Genomic DNA, 12,064 nt, shown 5'->3' on the forward strand with positions numbered 1-12,064 from the left:
CCTAAAGAAGTATCGCAATCACAATGCATTATTTAGAGGGATGCTTTATTTTATTTCTGGGCATTAGTAATGTATGGGATAAAGATGTGATCAGGTGTTTTTATCAACATTTCCTGATCAGTACAAACTCCTAATAGGAAAACCTCCTCTGCGTAAAATGTTGGCAGGAGCCTGGCAGGATATTTAAGTTCCACTTACAACTAGAAGTCTGATTCACAAAAGTGAGTCCATAAGCTGAGGACATGCAGAGCTTTGCTGAGATGGATGGACGAAATTCAGACCCCACTGAGGACAGTTTGTGTCTTAAGCCCAGTGGGACCTGGATTCCACTGTGTCCCTTCTTGCAGCACTCTTGGCACCCCTCCATAGATTAATTGATAATGGGGGTCTTCAGCTTTTTCAGTAAATGGTCTTTTTGGAGGCCCTTTAATAAATCAGGAGTGAATTCACCCAACAGACACAACAATTACTCTACAAAGATATTACTTCCTATGACAGCTTACACAGAGATGGTGAGGCCACAAATGACTGCAAAACAAATATTCACTGCAGTTTTACTCCAGAGGTAAAATGGTGGGAAGATGCTCCACATCATCTCTCAGATTTGAGAAAAGATTTTAATGTTTTAGGTCAAAGTACCTAAATAGAACTAAGGAGACTTTCTATCTGACTCTTCAACTTGATAAATTGGTCAAAACACCCCTACACACCCCTCGTGCTCCATCTACTTGAATCTTTTCAACAGCAATACACCTACTATGACCCTCACTAGAATTGTGATCTCAATAGATTTTGCTAATTTTGTGTTTAAAATATTTACGTGACTTGAGAATACTACTTCCAGTTCACTTTAGATGAGTATTTGAGTAGAAAAGTATGTCATGGTAAAGCTTTCAAATATTTTAAACAGGCTTTGTAGACAAATTATTGAAGACTTTTCTTTAATAAAGCAGAGTGGCATGCTATCAAAAGGCACAAATACATTTCCATTATCTGGTCTAGGAAACAGAAAAATGGCATGATTATTATACTACAGTTCTATGATTGGCACTTAAATAAATAATCAAAGTAATTACCAACATATAAAAAAAGCCACTTTTTTTTGATGAACATCAATGCAGAGGCTGAAGACAGCAGGTGGAATTCACTATACCAGGGACTGTTGTCAAACAGCCTTTGTAGATGACTATCACTGTGTAACTACGTTGTATATATCTATGAAGAGACAGAAATTAGGCCCAATCCTGCAAGCTGTCCTATGAAAGTACATTGATTCTCCTGCTTACATCGACCCAACTGATGGCAGTGGGGTGCCATACGAGGGGTGGGTTCAGCAACACAAATTTCTTGCAAGACTGAGGCCTAAAAAAATTAATCTTTGTCACATTAGGCATTAGCATCACCAGAATAGTAAATATTTCTGCAACCACAAAAAAAAATATCTTAAAGTCAAAAAATCCCAAATAAACCCAGAAAAAACTCTCCAGAGTACATTTGTATATTAAATTGTAAAACATTAATTAAAACTTTTGTTACGATTATAGTAAATCAGAATGCAGTTCTACTAAAAAAATAATAACAAGAAGCTCTAAGTCATTTTACTTGATTTTACTCCTTATTTTTTGTTGAAGAGAGATTGTCACTGCCACATTCCACATTATGAATAATTTAAATGGCTCCCTCCCACCCTTGTCCCTGGAGTATGTTAGTGTAACAATTCAGATTACTTTTACAAATAGTTATATTTTGTCAACTCTTCTGACATTTCATACTAACACTTAAAATTACTTTTAGACAGTAAAAGTGACATTTATACAGATACCTGTTTTTTTTCTTTTTAGTCTAGAATAGGAAAAGAAAATAAAGAAATTATGTTATTCCAGTTCTACACATATCTTAAAAATTACAATGCGCTGTCCCTCATTTGGAAATATTTTCAAATATCAGTGTTTTAAAGTATTATTTCATAGTTATAGTTTGGCTTTCTCCTGCACAGCACAGAGTCAAAGCACAAGAGATAACCTATTAATACACAGACCAAAAGGTATGCTTGGACAGTCCATCAGTGTAGAACTGGTTAATTCTCAGCCCTCACATAGCCCAACTGTCAAGAGACTTAACAGCAGGAAGAAAATAAATATTTCTGGAAATAGCTTTTCATTTGTAATCTAACATAGTGGGAAATGATTTTGATCCTGATATTGAAATAATTTTGCAGTATATTTTACTTGTAAAGAGTAGCACAGGTATATTAATAATAAATGTGCTGAGACCTCTTAAATTCTCTAATTCCTTCACATTGTAATTAAAGGCAATATCAGGGAAAAAAAACCAAACAACCAAAACCAACCCCCCCCACCAAACCCTCAAACCTAATCCCCCCAAAAACAATACATAGCTGTTAGGTCATGAAGTTTATATGTGTAAGTCTCAATAAGAAGCACTAAAGTTTGAAATGCATCTATAGTTGAGCCTAGGCACTGTTAGCTCTGCCCACATTGTATAGGAACCTTGTTGTGCAAATGATCTTGCTGGCTTCAGAAAAAGCACCGTTTGCCTAGTGAAGCTTGACTTACATGAGTATGCATGGCACCACCTAACTTTGTGAAGGCAGGTAGAAGAGGATGTTTCCTACCTTCATCCTCATTCTGTCGGAGATGATGTGGGATGCAAATGTTGAAGCCACACCAACCACATTATTCTCAACTGCTGGAATTTTCCAGGTCCCTTCCTTGAATTTTGATAGAGGGAGAAAGCCCAGCTGCAAATACATACTTTGTAGAAAGAACAGATATTCATATATATATAAATGAGACAACTGGTTCTCTTAATTACAGATTAAGGGGTAGTCCTGCTCAGTGTGTACTTACTCAAAGAAACAGGACAGAAATTTAATAGATTAGCAGCTATTTGGTAGTACCAGCTGCTCAGTACATGGGAGTTACAGTGAGAGGTCATAAAGGAACGTCTTCATCACTCCTTCACCCAGAAGTAGTGCCTTAGCATTTAAAGAAACTTATTTGAAGACATTATTCTCTTTCATGATTTTCATTCCACATTGTAATCTCTTCTTACCCATTCTTTTCACTTTGGTACTGGTTTTGTGGGAACTTGGCCTCTTATCCTAGCCACACCAGTGCTATGCCTCTATCCTCAACTATTTGGTTCATTGTAGATATTACCCAAAGTGAAGAAAAGTTGAAAAAGAAAAAAACATAAAATTATTTGTTTGATAAATAAGAAAGATCTATGAATTAAATATATCCTCCTCAGTTCTTCCAAATGCACAAAAGCTTGGGTTAACAAGGTTAACCTGCTATTTTCCTCCTAATTTAAGGACACTCTTTACATTTCACTTCCAACTTTACTGCACAAAAGTCAACCACTTTGCCATCACTATGAAATATCAGCTAAGGATTGGTAACATTCTGTGGGAAACTGGGAAGCGTAAAGACTTCAAATATGAAAAAAATTCAGATACAGCATGGAGAGGATGTAATTTGCTGAGTAAAGCTACACCTTAGCTACACTCAGGTGTGATTTTGACGTGGAAAATCCACAAGGAACTCTACAATTTAATGCTGATAAGCAGATTTTTCCAATCTAGTTTTCCATATGGTTTATCTACTTCTTCCAAAGCAAGATTTCGCAGAGTGGTAAAGAGTAAATACAGTATGCTGGAATGGAAACAAAATACATCCAGTTAGTGGCACCATTAAATCAATGATAAAAAATATGAATGAATTTTGTATCAGTCAAATTTCAGAGCGGTGCATGTTAACCAGAATAATAAAAAAGATTTTATTAAGGAATGCTCCACAGGAAAAAATGTATTTTGTTTAATACAAGATGCTACTAACTAGTAATTTAAAACTGTTCCTAACTGTTTAGCCAAAGTCCTCCTTTCTATCTGTTCTTACTGGGTTTTTTTTGTTAAGATGAAGGGTGTGAAATCATAAATGAACAAGTGCTACTTTAATAAGGCAAACTTTTAATATTCACGTACTGATTTTGGGAGAAAATGTATCTACTACACTAAAATGCAGTTTTATCCCTTGACTAAATGGTTAGAACTAAAAGAAGAAAAAATACTATATATGTATAAATATATATGTTGGAACAATTAATTTGAGCTTGTGTTTATTGTAAGGTTTCACTTGAAGCCAGATTATGATAAAAAAGAGGTTTTATACCTTTGCTGCATTTTAGTTTGCATGCAGCCTCCAAAACTTTAATACAGAAAACCTGAAGCACTGAAAATCCTGGAGCCTTTCAGAGTCACACTCATGTAGTTAGGATAAGACCAATATACTGCTACAATATATTTAGCCAATTTTATTTCAATCTGTACAACTTGGTTATCAACTTTCTGTTTTACTGAAGAACCTAGGTGAAACTGCAGGTGGAGCTGGCTCTGTGTTGAAGAGTGTCTTTTATTTTTTGTTTGCTTCAAGTGATAAGCACAGCTGGAATGACTACTGAGTGTCTGCCAGTGCTAAGGTCTTAAATATTATACTGGGACTGGTTTTCTTTCTTTTTAAAGGCAACCTGAACTGTTGTTTTATTATAAATGGAAACAAATACAGTAGTATATGGCACACTTTATGTATGTAGCTTGCACTGTAGATCTGAAGAGACCTGATGGGTTGTTTGTGGTTAGGGGTGCTTTGTAACTATCTTCTAAATAGACATACTTTGTCATATAATAAATTACAGTTCTTATTCTGCAGATTTTTCAAATTTATACCATGGGACTTGGTGTCAGCAAAACTACATACTAAAACCATTAACAAAAAATAGAAAGGAACTGTAGACAGAAACTGTTTCATCATATGTACACATGTACTAACTATTCCAAGCTTAAGTTTCCCAAGAAATTAAGGTCAGCTGTAAAGTTTTGGTCACAGGGTTACTTCAATCCAAATGCATTATCCAGACAGCTGTAGTTTATCTTATTATGCTTTGCTATCATCTTCTTTTGACTGGATGATGTCATTAGCAACTTTGATTTCTATGGTTTCTGGATTTAAAGCTTCTTTCCCGTTTTCCTCCTTTAGTGGCAGCTTCCTATCAGGAGAAAAGAAGAATCATGGTAACACATATATAACACAATCTGGAATTTTAGTCTACAACGTAAGTATTGTTTAGACAGTTGACAGTGTTTCTAGAAACATAATTTATTTAAAATAATGTATAATTATTTTATTATGAGCACTAAGGTACTTTGCTTTTAAATAGATTTATATTAACTCTTTCCATTTCTATAAAGTCAGAAAAAGCTAAATGGCACACCATAAGAACACTGTGGCTGCTCAAAATGCAGTTTCTTCAATAAAGCAAAAGAAACAATACAATGCCAAATAACTTGACCCAAGACAATACAGACATGTACGTTCCCTAGGATACTGTGAAACATTTACAGTCAAGCCTTTGGTTGTATCTAGACTGTACTCTTTTTCTAAATGTAAATTCAATTATATAAAAAAGAAGACATCTATCATTGGAGGTTATGCCAAGACACAGATGAAGGAAAGAACTTCTTATAGCACAGGGAAGTAGTGGAAGTTATTTCATTATTTAGAAACCTCTACAATTTATTTTCCCTAGATCGCACAATCTCATAGCTCTTTTAAGACTAACTCAGTGAAAACCCTGTAGAGTTTTGTAATTCTTAATTCCAGTGGCAAGAGTCCCCACCCTTAATTTACAGGAAAGACAAAACACTGATTTCATTCAAAAAGGTCTTGAAAATCATTGATTCCCTACTGCCAGTAGTTAGCTGTCAAAAATATGTATGGTTTACTCAGACATTCCTGTAATAATGTCTCCTGGGCACAAAAGCTGTTAATCATGATTCCATTCTGGGTTTGCTTTCTGGTTTTTAACTAGGGAATAGTATGCATATGCCTTTTTTATTCATTATAACTGTTAAATGTTTCAGCAAACTTCCACTGTGATTGCTTTGATATCCCAAAGAGCAATATACTGTTCAAAACCTATCTGAGGAATCCCTTAGGAATGTCTTGTAATAACCGTGTTTAATAACAACAAACAAAAGAAAGAAATACCCAAATTCCCAGTGTTATGAAATTTAGGCTGTCTGAAACGAACTAAGAAAGATGTTGTTTATCTAGAGGTTAAACAATGGCACAACCTGTATCTGAGAGAAATCAAAGACAAGACTAACTTGTACTACTACAGTAAAATATGTGGGATATATATCAGCTGTCTTTGAGCACAGAGGGAGGTCTCTAATAATTGTCTGCTTCACATGGCATACCCAAAGGAAACAGATTTCAGCCCACAACATGATCGTTGAAAGAATGGAAACAGTAGAATCAATACAAATCTCTTTTTAAAAGATGATAAAACACTGGGGCAGAGGAAATGCAGCTCATGAGATGCATTTTAGGTAAGCAGGCACCTGTGTTAAAGGCCTGATAATGCAAAGCACTTAAACTATTATTAAAAAAAAGACTTAATTTTATCTAATTTTATATAAAGGCAGAGTAATAGCTCAAAAGGTGGTGCTGAAAGGAAGAAAGTATTTAGTCAAAGTAAAAATTGGACAGTTGAAAGAATATAATGTATGGAATTTTAAATAAATTCATTTTGGAGAAGTGGATTAAGAGCATGTTAGAAATAATTTCAAATTACCTGAAATAGGAAGATTTACTAGAACCCTGTTGAAGGATACTAGATATTACTGAAATCCATGTTCATGCAAACAGTGTAATAAAATTAGCCTCGCTTTCAATGCAAGCAAGGAAGAAAAAAGAAAAAAAACCCCAAACAACTACAAATAGATAGTTTCACAAGTTGTTGTGGTTTAACCCCAGCTAAGTACCATGCAGCCGCTCACTCACTCCCCCCATTCCACCACCCATCGTGGGATGGGAAGGAGAATCGGAAAAAGGTACAACCTGTGAGTTGAGTTAATAACAGTTTAAAAATTGAAATAAAGTAAAAATATTAATAATAATAACAACAACACTAACAATAATTTTAATGAAGAGGAGAGGGAGAGAGAAAAATAAAGACTAAGGAAAAAACCCAACTGACACACGCACAACACAGTTGCTCACCAGCTGCTGACCGATGCCCAGCCAGTCCTCAAGCAGCAATCGGTCCCTCCCAGCCAATTCCTCCCAGTTTATATACTCAGCATTGCATTCTATACTATGGAATATCCCTTTGGCTAGTTCAGATCAGCTGTTCTGACTCTGCTCCCTCCTGGTTTCTTGTGCACCTGCTTACTGGCCCAGCATGGGAAACTGAAAAGTCCTTGATTTAGAGTAAGAACTACTTGGCAACAACTAAAACAGTGTGTTATCAGCATTATTCTCATACTAAATTCAAAACACAGACTGTACCAGCTACTGAGAAGAAAACTAACTCTATCTCACCCAAAACCAGGACACAAGTTTTCCTCATCAAAATGTCCTTTCACTGTTCTTTGACCTTATTGTCTTCGAAAACTTGTGGGTTTTTTTATGATGTGATGTGAAGTTATCATTTCAGTTATTATTAGACATTACCCTTTTTGACTATGATAACTTTTTTGTTATTCTGGAATTTTTCTCTCCATTTGTTTAAAATATTAATTAATATTCAATCTATATTAATGGATTCAATCATTTTCCTCTTTTAATTAATTAAATAAACTTTAAATGTTCTAATTACACCAATTTGCCTACCCTTAATTTTTATTTAGCTACAAGTATCTGAAATAATTCTGTATTTTTCAGCTGGTCAGAGTAATAGTTTAAAATCTTAAAACATTATATGATAAATGCTTTTTTTGAAAAAAAAAACAACAAAAAAAACAAAAAAAATACCCCAAAACCAAACAGATGACTAGAGAACTTTAAAAGGTTCTTTTGCTTTAATCAGATGCTAGCTATTACCGAGCATTAATCATATTGACTCCCTCCAGCACTGCATGTGGCCTAACTGCAATAGACAGCTTATATTACACATACAAAACCTGAAATAGAATGTTTACATTCCTATTTTATAGTAAAATGTCTCCTAGCCATTCTGATACCAGAATTCACCCAGCTTCATTAATGCTAAGAAAAACTCAACCTAGATTAGAAATACAATAATGTCAGACTAAGTGCAATTATAGTCCCACATTGCTGCGGTATTTTAATCATATTTCAGAAACATAATGTGAAATGCACAGCTTAAACTGATTTCCTGCCAGCATTATTAAAACTTGTTGACTTGCAGGTAAAAGTGCTTTGTGCTCATCTGTCATGACTGGATCCCAAACGTGGCTTTAACAAGAATCATCTGAGTTAAGGTAAAACTTAAGACTGCTGTATAATATGCTGAGCAATATAATAAAAATACTCTATTTTTGTAAGAGGAAGTAATCTCTTTATTAATTATTTCCCACAAATGCTTAAAGTGCATTTAAAGTTCTGAGTGTAATTTGGTGTTATTCAAAACAATTTAACTAATTATTCAAAATATTTCATATAATTTAAACTGAAAGCTTATCTTGTATACCTTTAGGGCAGCCATAATTAGAATGAATCCCACCTTATATGAACATTGCCTGTCTGGAAGGTCCTTGAAACTCTTCCTTCCTGCAGACTAAGCTCTTTGCTCCAAGATCCGCATGTCATCTTTGCCCTGCCCAGCATATGCCATTTCTGGCTGATAGCCCTTGCTGTTGACGATGTGTTTTTTTGTTATTCCTACGGAGAGACTTCTACCCTATTGTGTCCTCCTTTCCTTCAGTGACATCTCACCCATACTTTCTGTTGCTTCTGTGTTTCATCAGTTATGCCCTGTGTCTGAGCAGAAGGTCTTTCCATGTTCTCCTAGTACCAGTGTCCTTTCAGATGTCCTGATTGTGTGATGCTCTATTCATCTTTGGTTTCCTATGTGACATTGTCTTGAACCTTTAGCTGACCTCTGTCCAGCTGTACCTTGGACTGCTGCCTTTTGCCATTGGTTGTGGGAGATGAAATTACCAAGGAGGAAATGGTCATAATTATTAATCTTAGCAGTCCTATTCTCCCAAGGACATAATACCCATCAAACTCCTTATCAGTTGTTCCTATGATGTGGTTATTTTTTCGTGCCACTAGTGACTGATTCTTTCTCCCTCCCCTAAGATAATAACACATTTTTTATTTTAATTTTCTCATAGTTCACTCCTGTCAGCTGTTCTAATGACTGGGACAAGCAGGAAGAACTGAACTTAATCTTTGCTGATATCATGTTCCTTGCTAGATGCATCTCATTTGTATTTGCAAGATCTTGTGCTACAAATAGTCTTGAAGCATGAAAATAGGTGGCCCTTGTGCCTTGGCCACTAACATATCCAAGGCTCACTGGACTTGTGCAATGTTTATAACTACATTCCTGACTCCTTAGAAAACTGCAGGCTCTCTACAGTGCACCTCATTATAAATTCTAATATGAAGAACAAACATATAACTAGTCATTCAACAAATTCCATAATTATTTAATTACCAGATCTTTGAAGTTTTCAGGTACAGGTTCTTTTAAAGAAGTATATAGCTTAATGTGCAGTGTAGTACCCTCTCATGTAGTACAAATGCCAACAAAAATGAGTAAGACAGGCTTCTCCCTTATTAAAAGTTCTGGCTTTTGCAGTTCTAGATAATGGTAAGGAAGGCAATTTTGGTGAATTTTCAGAAAGATCAAAAGACTGTTTTGTAAGAACATCCTCTCCTTTTAAAAAACAGCATGGTCCATCAAATAATCAACAGATGAGTTTCTGTATTTATACAGAAGTGTCTTCATAGCCCTGACAGATTTAACTAGGAGATTTTCACAACACATTAAAAGTTTTAGGCTCAAATCAGAAAAATTTGGAGCTTTCTTTAATAATTTCAAATCAATCAAATTTGGGGGCTCAGAAATTAAACTCTTGAGTAATCAGTTCATGTTTTTTTAACAACACTGGGTTGGCTCTCAATAGAAGGAAAGGTACTTTCATCATCTTTGTTAAAATACTAGTTTCTCTTCAAACTAAATTTTCAGAAGAAAAAAAAAAATCTCAGAAGCTCTCATTGTAATAGTAAGCTTAGCAAAATACCGGCTTGCTTGTGCCCTATCACAAAAGTCGCTTTATCCTCCACACAGGATTTGAAAAGCACTATTCAGGTACAAACACAAACCACTCCACCCAGTTTAATCTGTTCCAGGGGCTGGAGCAGAAACACGGAGGAGTGGGCCTGGCCACTGGCACCCAGGATCCCGGAGCCCGAGGCTGGTCCCTGTGCCTCAGGAGGCAGCCAGGGCCTGCAAGCCCAGGGGAGAACTGCTGCAGCCCTGTGCTGGGAGGAGCCTACGGGGGCGGGAAGGGGGCATGAGGGAACCAAGCAAAGGGGCTGCCCTTCAGCACTATTAATCCAATTACACCACATGGACTTAAATACCAAGCTAAACTCTCAGCTACATGACTGAAAGCAGGACCACCCTGTGGGAAGCTGGGTTTCTGCAGCATGGGATCATTGTGCCCTGCATTCAGGGTGCGTGTGGGGATCTGTGTGTGACTCAGCCTGAGGACATTCCTGAAAGTCAAGAAACTTTTCCCACAGAGTGGTTAATAATGGCTGGGTAGGTGGTAAAGATCAGTTGCAAATGACTAAAACCATCCTTGTACTCCTGCTCAGCCACCCCTGAAGGGTCAGGAGGGCTGGGGGTGCGAGGTAACTGCAGGTGCTGGGGCTGAGAGGAGGTGGCAGGGCTGTGACCTGCCTCTGCTGGCCATGGCTCCCCATGTGGGTTGGAGTTTGGCTGGGAGCAGCAGGGGCAAGCTCTGGTGCAGCACGAGAGCCACAGAGCACAGGCAGAGCCTTGCCCTCACACTCCAGCCCCTGATTACAGCAGGCAGAGCTGGGGGTGGCAGCGGGGTGCAGGTCTGCCTCCTACTGGGGCCAGGGCTGGGCACAGGCTGCTGACAAAGCTGGAGCTGATGTGGGGCTCCTGGTCCATGGGTGGGGGGACCGGTGGGCTGTGGAGGGCAGCGCAGGCTGCCTGTACCCTCTGCCCTGACACAAGGTCTGTTTTCACCAAGAGAACAGAAGGAGCTCCTTGGGAGTTAGGGCAGCAGGGAAGGCTAGAAATTTTCCCTGGATACTTGCTAAGTTCCAAACAGGTGGTAGTGTAAAAGATCTGTTGCAGGATTGCTGCTACCACGGCACTGCCAAGGGCTGGAAAATGCCCAGATGTGGTTGTACTCTGGGTCACAGAAAGAAGAGAAAAAAATCTAGTGATAACCTCAGCTGCTGTATGTGATGAACCATGATTTAGATCAATTAAAATCACACTTTTACACTGCATTGCCACAGCACACTGCTCTGGTGATGCTGTGTATCTCCCTTTCCCAGAGCATGGGAAGCCCCGTGCATCCATGCAGTCAGGAGGGACTTGTGTGAAGCTCTGGAGAACATCAGGCTACTTACTCTGGTTCTGTGAGAGGTGTTGTCTCATTGGGCTCATTTACTGGGCTCCCATCTTCATGACTGGTAATTCTTTCATCCTCCGTTCTCATTTCCACTATTGGCTCTTTTGATCCATCTTTCCTAAAAATTGTTAAAAGAGTCCTAGATTCATATCATCATATTAACCACATACATTGCGCAGAACTAATTACCAAGGTCCCTTCCCTCAAAAGTCGGCAAAGAGAAGGCAGAACTAATTATCAGTGACTACCACTACTGAGACACATTTGACAGCGTGTTCCCAGTTCCTTGAAGTCTTCAAAGCATCCTGTATCCATGGTTACTTACAAAAATCTGCAAACATAATGGATTAGCATCTCAAAAGAGCATTTTGTTTATGACTAAATAATAAGACGATGGCCTGTTCATGTGGATAGATGTAAACTCTCCTAGCCTAGTATAACAGATAAAGGACTTGATGCCTAGATATGCTTGAACTTTTCTGGCAGTGTAAAGAGCCTGTATGTTAGTATACACACTGCAGGTATGTACTTTAATCTTCTGAGACTGTGACAATCCTGGCTGCCAGAATAGGGTAAAGAGCCCTTGTATATTAAGAATCTAGTCCCTTC

General features: G+C 37.6%; 1 protein-coding gene across 1 annotated transcript in view; it reads right to left on the reverse strand.

Annotated features, from left to right (window-relative positions):
* Positions 1 to 2,386: 2,386 nt before the first annotated feature.
* NCAM2 (neural cell adhesion molecule 2) overlaps positions 2,387 to 12,064 on the reverse strand; it is a 305,254-nt gene continuing 295,576 nt past the window's right edge. The window contains exons 17-18 of the mRNA XM_056329648.1: positions 11,454 to 11,573; positions 2,387 to 5,067 (exon numbers count right to left, since the gene is read on the reverse strand). Of these exons, the coding sequence (XP_056185623.1) occupies positions 4,956 to 5,067; positions 11,454 to 11,573 (232 nt within the window). The 3' untranslated portion in view covers positions 2,387 to 4,955. The remainder of the gene's footprint in view (positions 5,068 to 11,453; positions 11,574 to 12,064) is intronic.

The sequence above is a fragment of the Falco biarmicus genome, chromosome 2 (genome assembly GCF_023638135.1).
Source record: "Falco biarmicus isolate bFalBia1 chromosome 2, bFalBia1.pri, whole genome shotgun sequence".
Taxonomy (NCBI): Eukaryota; Metazoa; Chordata; class Aves; order Falconiformes; family Falconidae; genus Falco; species Falco biarmicus.